At 47.3% G+C, this 17,800-nt stretch overlaps 1 protein-coding gene across 6 annotated transcripts in view; it reads left to right on the plus strand.

The window, feature by feature from the left end:
- The window catches only part of PLPPR1 (phospholipid phosphatase related 1), a 195,796-nt gene that overhangs the window by 151,491 nt on the left and 26,505 nt on the right, over window positions 1–17,800 (plus strand). For 4 of the 6 annotated variants that reach the window (XM_065550566.1, XM_065550569.1, XM_065550564.1 and 1 more), the window contains exon 5: window positions 9,278–9,301. The exons of the other annotated variants lie outside the window; for them this stretch is intronic. In XM_065550566.1, coding sequence (XP_065406638.1) covers window positions 9,278–9,301 — 24 coding nt within the window. The remainder of the gene's footprint in view (window positions 1–9,277; window positions 9,302–17,800) is intronic. 6 annotated transcript variants of the gene reach the window in all.

The raw sequence follows: 17,800 nt of genomic DNA on the forward strand, positions 1-17,800 counted from the left end.
GGTGGCATTTACCAGCAGCTATGTTTAGTTCGTGAATTTCGCTTAAGGGAAAAGTAAACTTGGCAGCTGTCACTGGGAATCATCCTATAGTTATTTCAGAGCGGGAAGAACAGCACAGTAGCTTGCACTGTAAAGCAAACTGACTGAGGGCTAGATTGTCCCACCTGTGGGAGTGAGAACCTCTTTCTCTCCCCCTCCCCCCACCCGCTACTTGGACTCCTTGCATGGCCTACCACGATCTTGGGACTGGGCATGTACAAGTTAGCAGGGCTACTTGCCCACTTACTCCCAAGTCTTTGGGAAGTGGGCAGCTAGAGACAGGGGACGGGCACAGCCTGGGCTCCACGACCCCCACTCGCTGGTCAGAGTAGCTGAACCAGCACACAGGTGGGGGAATATTAATTTATTGCTGGTATAAGCCAGCCATAAGTCCTATGCCCCACAGAACAAGAGCAGGAACTGAGACTCAGAGGAGACGCACCGCTCCCTGCTCAGGGCTGTGCCTGAAGTCACAATCTAGCCCAAAGGAAACGAGGCATGAAACGTTAGCGGGGGTTTTCCCCTCGCAATGCTTTACAGTTTTGCATGGAAATGAAAGGGTGACGTGCTGGTGGTGAAGGGCTGCGTTGCTCCAGTCAGACCCATCCTGGTTGGGAGGATTGTGCTTCATGGACCCCTTATTCCTCCTTGAGCTCTCCTTGTGAAGCTATTCCCCTGGCTGAGCCTGGTCTTCTCCACTCACTGCTGCAGACCGGGCATGGTCCTACCTCCTCTCCTGCTGCCTCTGGGGCACTTTGCTCCACCGGGGGCAAACTGAGAGCTCAATCCTTCCGCAGTAAGACTCCTTGCCCCTTCTCCCACTCTACACCCGCCCTAGACACAAGGGGCAGGCACAGTCTGATCCTCAGCATGGCACTCCTCTGATCAGTTATTCAGCTGTGCCGTGTAGGAAAATAAAAGATCAGGGAGCTGTCATTAAAAACCAAATACCCTTGAAGTTCAGCTAGCCTGTAACACACGTTAATGGGTAGTAAACTGCTGTCCCAGCATTCTCTGCGTGTGACAATAGACTGATCAAATATTCTCGCCTGTGGGGCCAGCGCTAAAAGAGCTCAAACCAACGAGGCAAAACATTTGCTGTACGTGTTTTCTTATATGTCGCTCTCCCTGTGCGTAGCCTTCATTTGAATTAGCTTTATTCCTGAGCATTCGCTCTCGCCATTTCTCATCTGGGAAAAAAAATTACCACTGTGTACAGAGAGCAGCAAAATATTAACTTCTCCCCACAAATCAATCTCAGCTCTGCAGGTTTGTTTGTTTTCCGGAGGGAGAGGAAGTTAACCTGGTTATAAATTGCTTTAAACATGGGTCTTGTTATAAACAGGGGAGGCATATGCTGTAGGCTGGGGGTGACCTTGGTTTGCCCTCCCAGTCCTTTGGGCAGCTGCGAATGGGGGTAGATTTCTGGACAGGTTCATAGGGTGGCAGATTTGCCTGGCCGCCCCACCATCGTGGCAGAGGGATGGTTGGGCCAAATTTGAGTGGCATTGCAACCCCTCACTCTAGGTCTCAATGCCACTCACTCAGATTGGGCCCAGCTATCCTTCCCTCATAGCAGGACAGCCAGGCCAAATCTGCCACCCAAGCCCTATGCGGAGAGGGAAGCAGACTGTCTTGAGTGGCTTCTGCTGTCTTACTGGCCGGACAAGAAGCAGCACTGCTGTCCAGGGCCGGAGCTGGGCGTGGTGCAAGCCAGGCCCCAATCCCTGACCTGGGCCAGCCATCAGTAAGAGACACGTGCACATGACCTGCTCCCCCTCCTCACTCTAACCTCAGGATGGAATCGGTCCACTAACACCCCATGAGCAGCCATTGGCTCAGTGGGGAGTCAGAAGTAGGGGTGCTGACACAATTTCACCTCCTCCCCCTGAATGTTTCTGAACTGCCCCCCTGGTTTTAAAGTGAGATTTCTTTTCCCCTTATGGTGGAATAAGACCTTTTTAAGGAGCATCCTGTTTCCCCTGCAGAATGTAAGAACTGGAGCTATTTGAAAAATGGGGTCCCTTCCCCTCAAAAAATCATGCAATGTTTTTGCCGAAATTTCACTTTTTTAATCAAAATTCCAAATTTGATATTGAGTGGTGATAGTCACTGGTAACTAAATAATAGTTGTTTGTTCCAGAAAGATAGGTAGCTGGTGGAACATATAAATGGGGACAAACAATCAGATTGTTTGCACGTGGCTTCTGTTTAGGCTGTTTCGCCCACCAAATCTAAAAGAAAAAATTCCAATTGACTTTAGCCTCCAAAACACTCATCTTCCAAAGCCCATTGATGTCAAAGGAGAGAGTCCCATTGCTTTCGCCAGCCATTAGTTCAGGCCCTGAGTTCTCTCCGAACCTGCCCCTGAGGCTGTGGTGATCTCCTGGGAGGAGGGAGGCCCCTCTGCTCCCACTGGCTTCAGACTCTGGGGAGCCAGAAGTAAATTATTTTTCCTAATGTGCCGAAATCAGCTGGTGTAAAAAGATCCAGCTCCGTCGACTTCAAGGCAGCGCTGGTGAGTTACACCAGCTGAGGAGCTAGCCAAATATCTAGTAATAGAATAGAATCCGAGGCCCCTTCATGATGAATTCATGTATTATCCTTGTTGCTTCAATTTCCAGTGCTGCTTCATTGCAGTGAACTTTAAATTAAACTGAATTAAAATAAAAAGCGAGTTTCCAAGTATTGTGCTGTTCCCCTTAGTTTGGCAAGAATGTGGGGACTGACTAGGGCCTGTGCTGAATGTCTCCGGTTCCAGTGATTCCAGTTCTGAATTGTATTAGTCACTAGGCATGAAATTCACCCCACCGGCATAGAGACATGATAATTTCCCCTCCACCAACCCAAGGACGGAATGTAGGCTTGCTGCACAGACATGCTCCTATTCCAGCACATAGAATAATAGCGGAAGCCCTTATGCATCGGGTTCAAAGGATATGGGGGCCAGGCAATCTGCATACACTCAGATCTGCAAACACTACTTGGCCACCACCATTGGTGGTCTTCTGTGCTGGAGTATGTGGGCCCAGCGCCGAGATGTGACATGTGAGCACTGTGCTGAAGTGGTGCAGAATGTTCGACACCAGGAATGAACTTCTCCCAGGGAATTGTGTTTTCAGAAAAGGCTGAAATTAAACTCTTCCCACTACATCTGTTTTCACTAACAAAACATTGTGGTGGCTGGAACAGGGTTCAATATTAGTTCCTTTGGGGGCTGTAGCTCACAGCGTTTGTAGTTGAGTTCAAAAGATTAACTATTAACTATGTTACTTCAGGTCCAAGCTGACCTTCTGAATCATGCTTGCAAACAGGGTATGTGCAGATATTGCATTTCCCATCTCCAGCCCACATTTGCACGTACAAACTGGGACTGTCGACCCAAATCCAGTATTTGTGGGTGGAGTGGGCATATAGGGAAACTTTTTTTCTATGCATTTTAGCAAGGTGATTGGGAAGACATGGCCACTGCTGAGCAAGGGTCCTATTCTATAAGTTGCACTTCAACTCCCTTTAAATTCAGCAGGGGCTCATAGTAATGTCCCATAGTTATATTCTCTGTATTTGTGCCACCATCACATTTTGTCTGTTCTTTGGATGTATGAAGGTTCTAAAGTTGAAAGTAAAGAAATGGTAGAAAACAATTCAGAAGTTAGTACAAAAAGTAAAAAAAAAAAAAAAAAACCCTTCAGAATAATTGTCAAAAGTTTTGCTATTTAGTGCCTTTGACATAATTCTCAATACTGTGCTCTCAGTATCAGGAGAGAGAAATTTCAGTCATCAGCACAGATTACTGCAAATTTCAGCACATAAACAAGTGTGTTTAAAAGACAGAATTAAAATTATGTTCTAATATATATTGAGTGTGACTGAGCAAAGCACAGAATAAAGCCAGCCATGAATCCACCAAGATCAATTGAGGGTCCTGTGGCACCTTTAAGACTAACAGAAGTATTGGGAGCATAAGCTTTCGTGGGTAAGAACCTCACTTCTTCAGATGCAAGACTTGCATCTTGCCACAGGACTTGCCACAGGACCCTCTGTTGCTTTTTACAGATTCAGACTAACATGGCTACCCCTCTGATACTCAAGATCAATTGGATACTCTGAGTGACAGATGCAGTGTAGGAGCAAATGATGGCATGTGGAGTTAGTAAGTTAAAAGACAAGCTAGGTACGGTAATACATTGTAAGTCCTGGAGAACATTTAAGATCCTGGAACTGAGTCCTGCTTGTAAAGGGGGAGCCAGTGAGGACAGTGCATCATGAGGTTAATGCTCTGTCACTTTGCAGAGCACAAAGTCCACCCAGTGAATTCATTTAAGCACATACAAATACTATGGCTCAGCCATTGGCTGAGAGTGTTGTAGTTATCACAGCCATTTGTACAACCTGTTGAGTCAGTGTAAGATGTGCTACACAATAGTTGAGGAGGATGCTATCTGGAAGTGTTTGTAGAATTAGAACACAAGGAGACAGATCCTCAGCTGCTATAAATTGGCAGAGCTCTACTGAAGCCAACTACGTTGTATTGGATGTGTTGACATCACCTCCAAGACTAGGGAGACAAAGATTGAAATCCCAGTTGTTCACCTAGCCTAATCTATGAGTGAAGCATTTGTTAATCTAGAAATGGATAGCATTTCAACTGCAAACAATTTTTGACTATAATCCTTCATTGTTTATCAAGGCTGGCATTTATACATAGCATCTGCTCTAGGGTGATAGTCTGTCTACTGTATGGTAGCTTTATCCCATTACAGGTTGCTAATTCCTCACATGGCCTCTCTTACGTGGATTCCCTGAGCGATCTGTTCTGTCACCCTTGCTAGCAAAGGGACTGTGGCAAGGATCACAGTGCCATCAAAGTGCAGGTCACAGCAGTCTCTACACTACGCCTGTTTACGGAGGTCTTCACTGCCTCAGTGCTTAGCTAAAACGGACCAGGGTGAGAATGAGCCTGTAGGTTGAGGGCAGCATCTAGGGAGTATGGCAGGAGTGGTGCCTATCTGTCATATTGAGGGGATTTGTCAACTCTTTGTCCAAGAGGTTCTACTTATTGGCGCTTTAGGATTCTGGATTCCCAGGATTGATGGTGGCCAAAAGCACCTTTCTGTTTAGCTGTGAAGGGATTTTAGTCTTTTCTCTCATCTGGCCACAGTTATCTCTATTCTCTCATGTTTGGTTGGTTTTGTTTAACTATAGCCTTAACTTGGAATTTCCACTGTTCAACCCTGGTGTCGTATGCGAAATCTGCACTGTTACCTGAATGTCTTTTCCCCTGTCAGTGACTGATAGATATTTGCAACCTTAACTCCAGGTAACAAAAATTATTGCTGGGGGATATATTTTGCACCAGTATGATGGTTAGTTTGGGGTCTTTTGATAATCGATTTAATTAAATTTTGTTAAGGCACCCAGGAGCCCTGAGTAGTCCATAACAATATTATTATTATTATGAAATAAAACATCCAACCCTATTCATCCTACTGAATGGCATGAATGATGCACTGCTTCATATCTGTCCAATGCACTTGCTCACATTAGACAACAATTGATTTAAATTGACTAGAGTAATGCACTATGGGTGGGATTTTCCAAAGTGCTCGGCATTGGCCTAACTCTGCTCCCGTTGAAGCCTGTGGCAAAACTCCTCCCATTGACCTGAATGGTGGCAGAGTTGGGTCGAAGCCGAGCACTTTGGAAAATCCTGCCCTGTGTTCTTTCTGGTGTTTAAGCTGGTGTTAAAATAGCTGGCCAAGGTATGGGTTAGGTAGTCAGATGCTTATTGGGCTGAGGGGAATAATGACCTCATAAATCAGGAGCCCGCAGTCAGATCTTTCTAGGCTCCCTAATTGTAGCTAGCAAATTAAGGCACTGTCCTGCATTTTGCAGAAGGCACTCAACACAGCAGAATAGGTCCCTTCCACTTTCAGAGCCCGTTTGTCATCTGTTAAACATGTGCTGGGCCCAAAACTCCCTGACCGGAGCAAGGATGAAACAGGAAGTGTAATGTCTACTTAGTATGTTAATGTTTGCAAGTTCATTTTCACAAGTCAAGGGGCTAACTCCCTTTCTATGGTGCTTCTGCAATGAATGCATTCTCTGGTAGGCTTTTATACTAGCGGGCCAGTTGTTCCATGTACTACAGACTGCCTGGAGCTCAGAGAAGGAGCCAGAAGTCTGACTGGGGTTTACATATATTGGGTTTCTGTCCCCTTTTGCTGACACGAATGGGTGCAGAATTTGCAGAACTAAATTTTAAGATGGGAACTGAATTTCTTTTCACAGGTTGAGCCATCAAACTGTGTGTTGTTGAACACAGAGCTGTGGTACATCCTACAGTGAGAGCAACTGCTCTTTACCCATTGGTGATTGTGGGTTATAGAGCAGTGGTTCTCAACCAGTGGTACGTGTACCCCTGAGGGTACGCAGAGGTCTTGCAGGGGGTATGTCAACTCACCTAGATCAGTGTTTCTCAACCTGGGCTCGAAAATGCCTGAACCATTTTAGTTAAAACTTCCCCCAAAAATCTCATCCATGTCAGACAACCTTAACTATAAGCACTCGAAAGTTAGGAAATCCCAGAACTAAGGTTGCCCATGCAGGCAGAACATCAGGTGTCTAAACCCTACATCGCACTCCTACAGCTCTAGCTCCAAGAAGTCCTAAATCAATGGAGCACAATGAGTATTTGGTTTGTTTATATACAGTGGCTATAGCCTCATTGTATTGTGGCTTGAAACCTTACTGACTCCGGAGCTGGCAGGGTGATTGGAGGGTGTGTTGTGGAGTGTTTCACTATATTAGGGTTTCTAATTCATATGATTAAGCTATCGACCTGCTACCAGGCAAACAACCTCTCCTGTTTAGACGTTTAGAAATGCAACACATATGGATTTGTTGCCAATAGCTTGTATTTTACGACTGCATGATTTGTGTTAACAAATTCATGGCTCAGCTTCCACCCACAGCTTAATTTAAAACAGTGACACCTAACACGGGGCCGCTGAATAATGGAATGAAGGCTTTATTTCAGCAAGTAAAGGCTTACAGGGTTTATATGCTTGTTGGGTTTATTAGGATAGGAAAGATATAAACCAGAGAGCTTCTGAACTCACTTCCCCAGGCAGCTGCAGTGTGTAATTCACATGCCTTTATACTGGTGCTGTACTTGACTCAGTGCTCTAAAATTTGTAAAGCAATGCATGCCCTGCTGTCATCCTATCAGCACTTAACAGAGTTAAAACCATCTCTCATCCAGGCCAGGCTTCCCAGCCTGCTACCTGGTTCTTCCCTGGAGCTCAGTGCTCTGTGGTCCAAATGTGGAGGCTCAAGCTAGTCCTGAGTGTTAGGGGGCTTATTCCTTCACTCGCTTACTTCCCTGGTCCTTCTTGCATGAACAGAGAGCAACAATACCCTAAGTCCGAAGGTGCAAACAATTTGATGTTTATTGGGGTGAACTTCCAGCAAGCAATGATTCCAATTTCCTTCCTCAGTGTCCCCCTTCCCAGCTCTGACACCACAGAGCCTTGCCTGTGTCCCTGTTCCTATTCCCCCCCCCTTAGCAAAACACGATTCCAATTTCCCCAACCCCATTCCCCCCCTTACTTCCTGATTGACTGCAGACTATATAGTAAAACTTCAGTTCTGCTTAGCTATACCTTAACCAGTCATTTTACTGAAATTTAACTAACAAATCCTAACATATTGTAACAGGATTATCTAACCAATTATATCCCACCACCTTCATTGGTTTACACCCAACCAAATTAATTATACAGCAGTCGGAAACAATCACAGAACCAGACAGAGATTATACAGACGAACAATAGGGAAGCGGAGACTACAGTGATAGAACAACACAGAAATGAGGATTTCACACCCCAGCTATTGATAAGTGAGGGCTGGTCTTCACTACCTGCCTGGATCGGCGGTAGAAAATCGATCTCTCGGGGATCGACTTATTGCGTCTCGTTCGGACGCGATAATTGATTCCCGAATCGACGCGTGTACTCCACCAGCCCAGGTAGGAGTAAGCACCGTCGACGGGGGAGCCGCGGCGGTCGATTTGCCACCGTCCTCACAGCGGGGTAAGTCGGCTCAGATACATCGAATTCAGCTACGCTATTCCCGTAGCTGAATTTGCGTATCTGAAATCGATTCCCCCCCCCATAGTGTAGACGTAGCCTGAGTTCTTGCCAGACAGGATGCTATCAAACTAAGTTTCCTTTTACATCTTCTAGGCTCTTCCCTTTCTCTGGAGGTGATAGGAATATCAGGACAGGATTGTATTCCTAACAGCCCAATAGCACCTTATTTCAGTGTGACTGGTGAGGATGTGACCATTCATTTCCCAGTTTATGGCTGCCCCTGCTACTTAGCGAAAGGCCTTAGCCTAAGAACAGGGCCTCAGACTGTCACAGTGAGAGAAGGCCCAGACACCGGTAGACAGTGATTTTGATTCTTTCTTTTATACCTCTATAACTAGCTAAGTGATAAGAATACACCTAAATTCTTAAAGTCTAGGCCTTTGCAGATAGGCCTGAATATCTATATCCTAACACCGAGGTCAGCGTCTGATTGCTCCAAGGAAGCCTGGTATATTGCAGTCAGTGACAAACTTCCCAGTAACATAGTGGGAGTAGGAACTGGCCATTAATCTGCCACTTGCTAGCAGATATCAGAGCCAGACTCATGCAAGCTCAGTTTTCCCCACACCTCCATTCCCCAGAGCAGAGAGTACTCAAACCTCCTTGGCCCCAAAAAATCTGTGGAAGAATCTGAAACACAAACCTACCACGTAAACATAAAGTCTCTATAAAGGAGTGTGGCTTTGCGGGTGAAGCACTAAACCTGGACTCAGGAGGCCTGGGTCCTCGTCCCTGCTCTGCACCTGGCCTGTTGGGTGACCTTGGGCAAGTCTGTTTGCCCCGTGCCTCAGTTTTCCCCATCACTAAAATGGGGATAATGATCGTAACCTTTTTTGTAAAGTACTATGGATGAGAAGTGTTGTGTGAGAGCTAGCTCTTATGATGTTACCTGCATCCCTCAGCAGAACACTTAGAATTAAATTGTAAGCTGGTGGCTTTATGCTTGGGTAGTGGTTGGCTAGAGGACCGCAAAGTCTCCAAAGACAGACTGAGGATCAGCATTCCTCTGACACTCAGAATCCTGCCGGACTCCCTATAATTGTACTTTTCAGGAGCCATATGATGATATCACTTTTCTATGGCAGATGAAATTGAACATGACAAGTACGGTGAGTCCACTGTGGGCTTTAAGGAAACGTGCCTTACAGGAGACCTGGATATGTAACTTGCAGGAGCAGCGCTTCTGATGTCCTGCACGCCCTTCAACGCACTGTTTCTCTGTCACTTTACTTACAGGGCTTCATGTTTTTTCTGTAATAAAGGGCTTCTGCTCCTGATTCTCCAGCCACTCGCCTCCCACTCTTCTCCTCCCCCTGCCTTCTCAGATGCTTTTTTACTACTCACAGGCAGCTTTTTTTAAGAAATGCCATTTATAGTTACCATCAAGTATCCGTGCCGCCGAGAGTTTCCATGGAGTCTGCTACCTGCTGACGTATTGGAGTCAGAGAGCTCTGGGGGAGGAAAGGGTTGAGGAGGGAGTCATGTGGGGGGGAAAACAGGTGTAGGGGGCTGTAGGAATCAGATCTCAATGAGAGGAGAGAAATCGAGCTGATTTGTGGGGAAGATGTCAGCAGTGGAGGAAAAGTGGACACATTTGTAAGTCATGTCAGTCCTGATTCTCAGTTCCTCCATCTCCAGGCTTGGTTGGGGGAAGGAGGCGGTAGCCTTAAGCCCCTGGTGTAAATTAGAGCAGTCTCAGGGTGGCTCTAATGTACTCTCTGCTTCCCGTGGACCTCTAGTGGCCTGGGAAAGAGAATAGACATAGCACAGTGCTTTCCAGCCACAGTGGCTGCCCATGACAAGCTGCGAGCAAGGCCTGTATAGAGCCCTTATGCCAGCTCTCTGCTGGCCAGGGAGTCCCCCTGGCAGGGAATATTTTCGGGGACCCTTTCTGCTCCCTGAGCAGGTTATAGGGGCCTTAGTATAATTGAGAATAAGGCCCTTTGTGTGTGTTCCACTTTTGCTGTATATCTAATAGCACACTGCTGTCTTTTGGAAGCGTCGTTTCCTTATCTCAGGGATCAGCTTGTGCCCTCTGACTTGGGCACCGCCATCCTGTATCGTTTTATCCCGAATTTGGGAAGGGAGCTCAGTCCCTGGTTCTCTGGGCCAAGGGGCACTGAAAATATTATAAATGGGGTCAGTCCCAAGGCAGAGGGCACACCTGGCATTGTTCTGGAGCAGCCCCTTCCAAGCCGCGAGGAGATGGTCACAGCCTTGTTGATGGATCTGGGAACAGGTGTGAATTCACAGGACCCGATTCACCTCTCGCTTCCATCAGACTTACTCTGGCATGTCACCATTGACTTCAGCAGAGCTCCCGCTAAAGAGCTGTGGCTTGTAACCTTCACGGTAGGGCTCTCAGTTGTGATTCCTGTGCCTTTAAAAAAGAAAAGCTCTGTGTCGCTCAGAAGCTTGTCTCTTTCGCCAGCAGAAGGGGATCCAATAAGAGATATCACCTCACCCACCTTGTCTCGCATTTAAAAAGATGTCAGCCTAGTCTCTGAATTCCTGTGCTGTGGTCAGTTACTTTAGCTACTTTAGGCAAAATCATGAAGTGACTTTGTGGAGACACATAGATTCCCCAGATATAAAAGCTATTAGGGGACTGGACCCTCGATATTCATGTACACTAGTGTTCAAACCTTAAAGTCAATTATGGGTGAGCCCAAAAGCCATCTGGAAGTATTCGGAGAATGTCTGACATGTAAGCCGTATTCTCTGCAAGGGTTAAAACCCAGCCAGCTGAATTCATTGCTGTGCATAGCTGTAATTTTCATAGAGCACAGTTTGGCAGAGCTGCAAAACGGGAATTACAGTGATCAATCTACATCACAATAAGAGCACGATAAAGGTTTCAGCCCTAGCCTGACCTGCTGTATCCTTAGTGCTGCCGCCTTTGGAAGCGGAAAACAGGCCAACTTGCATTTACTGTACTACGAGAGCACTGATCAAAATCCAGGTCTTAAAAAAACATGCATCCGAAGAAGTGAGGTTTTTACCCACGAAAGCTTATGCCCAAATAAATCTGTTAGTCTTTAAGGTGCCACCAGACTCCTTGTTGTTTTTGTAGATACAGACTAACACGGCTACCCCCTGATACTTGACAGGTCTTAAAACTCACTCTGCAAAGCCTTGGAACCCCTTTGCACGCTGCCTGTAGCGAGGCGGTCTGGCTCCCCGCTGCCCCGGACGGGGACAAGTCTCCCTGGACACCAAAGTGGGCGGAGCCAGCAAACCCTGCACCCCCCCCCCCCCCCCACACACACACACACACAGGTCAAGGCACAGGACAGCAAGTATAAAAGCCCAGAGCTCACTTGAAGCTCGGCCACCGGAGCGACCAGACGCTTGTGGTGTAGTTCCCGGTGGGGAGACCACGGCGATCGGCGGCCGACCCGAGGACTGGCCAGACCAGCCAACGCCTGATGCTAGCCCGAGCCCAGATACGCTGCCAAGCCTACTGCTTGCCCGTTACCCCGAGGAACTGCCAGGCCTACCGTGTGCCAGTTACCCAGAGGAGCTGCCAAACCAACCGCTCGCCAGCTACCCCGAGGAGCCCATGGTGTGTGACCCTGTGGGGGATGCCGTCCGGACCCAGGTACCTCTAGAGGGGGAGGTAGGAAGTAGCCCAGGGGCAGCCGACCCGAGTCTGGCGGCAACACACCCAGAGCCCATGTCAGTGTGTTGCGGTCAGGATCCCCACTGACACAGCAGCGGGTCTTCTGCCGCTGCTAGGGCCCCGGGCTGGGACGCAGTGGAGTGGGAGGGCCTGCGTCCCCCCTGCCACCCACCTCGCAGGTGGCCGTCTCCCCCTCTCCCCGGCTGCTCAGAGCCAGGAGCCTGAGGTTTGCTGTTCAACCTGTTTGCTCAGCCCCTGCCTGAGGGCCTGAGCTAGTGACGATTTGTTACCCCGCCCTGACCTAGGGCCTGGGCTTGCCAATACTGAACCTGTTTAACCAGCCCCTGCCTGAGGGCCTGAGCTAGTGACGGTTTGTTATCCCGCCCTGACCTAGGGCCCGGGCCTGCTCATATTGAACCTGTTTGCTCAGCCCCTGCCTGAGGGCCTGAGCTAGTGACGGTTTGTTACCCCACCCTGACCTAGGGCCTGGGCCTGCTCATATTGAACCTGTTTGCTCAGCCCCTGCCTGAGGGCTAGAGCTGCTGACTGTTTGCCGCACAGCCAAGCTAATGCCCCGATACACCTGACCAAAGTAGCGAGGCCATCTGGCTCCCCGCCACCCCAGAGGGGGAACGAGCCCTGGCCAAACCTCCCTATGCTGCCCCAGAAGGGAGGATATCTGCACTGCTTTGAGAGTGGACCTCTTCATGTCATCGTATAGGCCAGATTTGCAAAAGTCCATGTGCATTTTTGCACGTGGGCTTTTGAACACCTGGCACTAAGTGTCTCAGCTTTTACCTGATTAGTTTATTTGTAATGTCCATGGAGCAAGGATTGAGTTTTTCTCCTGTATCGCACAGGGCCAAGTACACGTATGGTGATCAGTAATTAAAAATAATCATAGCAGACACTCTTCCCCCCACCTCCTCCCAGTTTGGTTCACAGAACACAAGAGCTGGAATTTACTGATAATTCAGCCATCATATTTTTAGACCTAAAACAAAAGGAGTCACATTCGCCTCTGGTGTAACACCATTGGAGTCAGTATTGTTGCACCAGGGAAGAATTTGGTGCAATGAATTCTTTTTAATCAGGATTTAAGGACCTGAGCATGTTTCTGTTGATACCGATGATGCAACTTCTCTTGATGTCCGTGAGACCAAGACCTGGCCCCTCGCTTGTGGATAAAGGGGAATAAGGGGACAGGAAGCCCCTCCTCCAGCCCCTTTAAAATACAAGAAGGTTCTTGGCCAGATCCTCAGCTCCCCTCCCCCCACCCCCTTATGCCAGGGAATCCCTAGATGGGGTGAAGCCAGCATAACGGTCTATGCCACTGCTTCTGGCCCCCTAGCACAACAGGCATTCTGGGCATGTGCTGGGTGGGGACACAGCGTGACTGAAGCATGCTGTCCTCCAGCTGCCTTAGGTTGGAGCAGTGGTTCTCTAACTTCTGTACTGGTGACCACTTTCAAATAGCAAGGGAGTGCGACCCCCCCCCTTATAAATTAAAAACACTTTTTTATATATTTAGCACCATTATAAATGCTGGAGGCAAAGCGGGGTTTGGGGTGGAGGCTGACAGCTCGCGACCCCCCATATAATAACCTCGCGACCCCCTGAGGGGTCCCGACTCCCAGTTTGAGAACCCCTGGGTTGGAGGAATGCACTCCAGGTTGCAAGTTCTGGAGTGCATTCCTCCAAGTTACAAGTTATAACAGCCCTGAAACTGCTCTAACCTATGCTGGGAGTGAAACCAGCTCCTGGATACCCCTGGGATTTAGGGTTGGGAGACAGAAAGGTGGCAGAAAGTCACCTGTACCCTCGCCACCAAATTAAGTGAACAGAGTTTCAGTGCATGTGTGGGTCTGGCCCGGGGGGGTTAAAAGGGCCAGGCTACAGAGGGTATATTTTAATAACAGTTTGTTGCCCCATTCTTTCTTGCATCAAGACTTCTGACCTCTGGTCAAGCTTTTCCACCCCAGATGGCACCTGGCTTGACTGTGGTAGCTGCTTGATAGCGGTGTTTGTATGTGTTCTATGAAAACCCACAAAATCTTTCGCATCAAACCTAGAGAGCATAAATCTGAGAACATGCCCCCTTCTGCAGCCCAGAGCCAGCCATTGTATTATACTCATGCAGCCCTTTCCCTACTCCAGTATGTGGCAAAGCCCTCATGGGGATAACTTTCCATCCAGCATGGAGGATCCTCCCACTGCCCTCCCAACAATACAAGGCCTGCAGCAGTTCAGGGAGGTGTAGAGTCAAGCAAGCAGGGTGATTGTATCTGGGGATTTTCCCCTTCTCCAGAAGGATTAACTGGCTCCATTCTTATGTGAATCCAGTGGCTAAGAACCCCTGGCACTGAGTGGCCTAGCAGCCACATTGGGTCTGGGCTGTGTTCTTGCCCCCCCGCCCCCGTTAGCTCCTTGCGCACAGCCCATTCTTTATTATTGCCATTTGGTTATTTATACAGCATTACGGATGTGCATGGTACTTTACAGACAAATAAGAGTGTCCCTCCCCCACTGCCTTGGCGTATTTTCCCCCAAAGGCCAGTCTGTGTTGCTTAATATATGGAGATATGCCTATCTCATAGAGCTGGAAGGGACCCTGAAAGGTCATCGAGTCCAGCCCCCTCCCTTCACTAGCAGGACCAAGCTCTGATTTTGCCCCAGATCCCTAAATGGCCCCCTCAAGGATTGAACTCACAACCCTGGGTTTAGCAGGCCAATGCTCAAACCACTGAGCTATCCCTCCCTACCGCACAGGGATGTCGTGAGGGGAGAGACAGTGTCTCAATCTCTCTCTCTCTCTCTCTCTCTCTCTCTCTCTCTCTCTCCTTCCTTCCTTCCTTCCTTCCTTCCTTCTGGGGACCATGTAAGAGCCTAAGACAGATATTTGTACACCAACATAGCTACGCTGGTACAAACTCCCTGGGTGAGCTACACTGGTACAAGCCGCATTTTACATCGGTACAACATATGCTAGGGGTTTGCACTGGAGTAGCTATGCCAGTATAAATATCCCTACATAGACGCTCCCTGAGTAAATTGGGTATATGTTACTCCGTCAATTACTTCCCTTCTATTGTCGGTCTGTTATTAAGTGATGGATTACTGTATCTATGGCAGTTTCCTTTGATCCTAGTTAATTTTATGAAAAGTGCTGTTCAGTGAATTGTACTGCTGGCTTCTTACTTATGTCACTGTTTGGGATGTCTATCACTCTGAATATAGCAAGAAAACACACAGCTTACCAGTGAAATAAACATAACCATAGTGTTTCCAGCGTTTGGGATTTCATCAAGAGATTAGGTGTTTTTCTTGAAGCTCCAGATTCTGATTTTATGTGAATACCTGTGTCAAGGCTGTTTCCCCACTTTGAACTTTAGGGTACAAATGTAGGGGCCTGCATGAAAACTTATAAGCTTAACTACCAGCTTAGCCCTGGTCCGCTGCCACCATTTCCAATGGATTCCCTCCCTGGGAAGCCTTGAAAAACCTTCACCAATTCCCTGGTGAATACAGATCCAACCCCCTTGGATCTAAAACAAGGAGAAATTAACCATTCCCCTCCTTCCTCCCACCAACTCCTGGTCAATCAAGATCCAAACTCCTTGGATCTTAAAACAAGGAAAAATCAATCAGGTTCTTAAAAAGAAGGCTTTTAATTAAAGAAAAAGGTAAAAATCATCTCTGTAAAATCAGTATGGAAATTAACCTTACAGGGTAATCAAACTTAAAGAGCTCAGAGGACTCCCCTCTAGTCTTAGGTTCAAAGTACAGCAAACAAAGATAAACACTCTAGTAAAAGGTACATTTACAAGTTGAGAAAACAAAGGAAAACTAAGACGCCTTGCCTGGCTATTTACTTACAAGTTTGAAATAGGAGAGACTTCTTTAGAAAGATGTGGAGAACCTGGATTGATGTCTGGTCCCTCTCAGTCCCGAGAGCGAACACACTCCCAAACAAAGAACACAAACAAAAGCCTTTCCCCCCCCCCAAGATTTGAAAGTATCTTGTCCCCTTATTGGTCCTTTGGTCAGATGCCAGCCAGGTTACCTGAGCTTCTTAACCCTTTACAGGGAAAAGGATTTTGGAGTCTCTGGCCATGAGGGATTTTATAGTACTGTACACAGGACAGCTGTTACACCCTTCCCTTTATAGTTATGACACGCCCCGCAAATCACAGATAGTGTTGGACGTTCGGTTCTACACTGGCTGTGATTTCTTCCTGGAGTTCTAGGAGAAAACAGAGTTAATAAGAAGAACAGGAGTACTTCTTTTTGCGGATACAGACTAACACGGCTGCTACTCTGAAACCTGTCATTATGCAAGAGTTAATAAGATACATGTACCTTTAGACATACTACTGATTATATAAAAACTAACAATATGTTTAATTCCAAGAACAATTGTTAACCAGTTAACTCTGGGAAACTTTCCTGGGAGATTTCAGAGTAGCAGCCATGTTAGTCTGTATCCGCAAAAAGAAGAACAGGAGGACTTGTGGCACCTTAGAGACTAACAAATTTATTAGAGCATAAGCTTTCGTGGACTACAGCCCACTTCTTCGGATGCATATAGAATGGAACGTATATTGAGGAGATATATATACACACATACAGAGAGCATAAACAGGTGGGAGTTGTCTTACCACCTCTGAGAGGCCAATTAATTAAGAGAAAAAAAACTTTTGAAGTGATAATCAAGCTAGCCCAGTACACACAGTTAGATAACAAGTGTGAGAATACTTACAAGGGGAGATAGATTCAATGTTTGTAATGGCTCAGCCATTCCCAGTCCTTATTCAAACCGGAGTTGATTGTGTCTATATATGTGTATGTGTATATATATATCTCCTCAATATACGTTCCATTCTATATGCATCCGAAGAAGTGGGCTGTAGTCCACGAAAGCTTATGCTCTAATAAATTTGTTAGTCTCTAAGGTGCCACAAGTCCTCCTGTTCTTCTTTTTCCTGGGAGAGTGCATCAGCTTTGTTAGAAGCTCCTGAAATGTGTTGTATTTCAAAATCAAAATCTTGGAGAGCTAAACTCCACCGAAGAAGTTTTTTTTGTTATTTCCTTTGGCGGTATGAAGCCACTGTAGCGCAGCATGGTCTGTTTGTAGTTGGAAACGCCGTCCCCAAACATATGGGCGTAGCTTTTCCAGCGCGTACACAATGGCGTAGCATTCCTTTTCGCTGATTGACCAGTGGCTTTCCCTCTCAGACAGTTTCTTGCTGAGAAACACGACAGGATGGAATTCTTGATCCGGTCCTTCCTGCATTAAAACTGCTCCCACGCCTCGCTCGGACGCATCTGTGGTTACTAGGAACGGTTTGTCAAAGTCTGGGGCCCTTAGCACAGGGTCAGACATGAGTGTTGCCTTAAGCTGGTTAAAGGCCTTTTGACACTCATCAGTCCACTGAACTGCATTTGGCTGTTTCTTTCTGGTTAGGTCTGTCAGCGGGGCGGCGATTTGGCTGTAGTGGGGTACAAATCGCCTATAATATCCAGCCAAGCCTAAGAAGGATTGGACCTGTTTCTTAGACTTTGGAACCGGCCACTTTTGGATAGCATCCACTTTGGCCTGTAGGGGATTTATAGTTCCTCGACCCACCTGGTGCCCCAGGTAAGTCACTCTGTTTTGGCCTATTTGACACTTTTTAGCCTTAACAGTTAGTCCTGCATGCTGGATGCGCTCGAAGACTTTTTCCAGGTGGTCTGCCCATGAATCAGAAAAAAGGGCCACATCATCAAGGTAGGCAACTGCAGATTCTCCCAATCCCGCTAGGAGACCATCTACAAGTCTTTGGAAGGTGGCGGGTGCATTTTGCAACCCGAAAGGGAGTACATTGAATTCATACACCCCTGCCTGGGTGACGAAGGCTGACCTTTCCTTAGCGGGTTCATCTAGTGGTACTTGCCAGTACCCCTTGGTTAAGTCTAAAGTAGAGATGAATTGGGCATGTCCCAATTT

Source organism: Chrysemys picta, chromosome 6 (assembly GCF_011386835.1).
Source record: "Chrysemys picta bellii isolate R12L10 chromosome 6, ASM1138683v2, whole genome shotgun sequence".
Classification (NCBI taxonomy): Eukaryota; Metazoa; Chordata; order Testudines; family Emydidae; genus Chrysemys; species Chrysemys picta.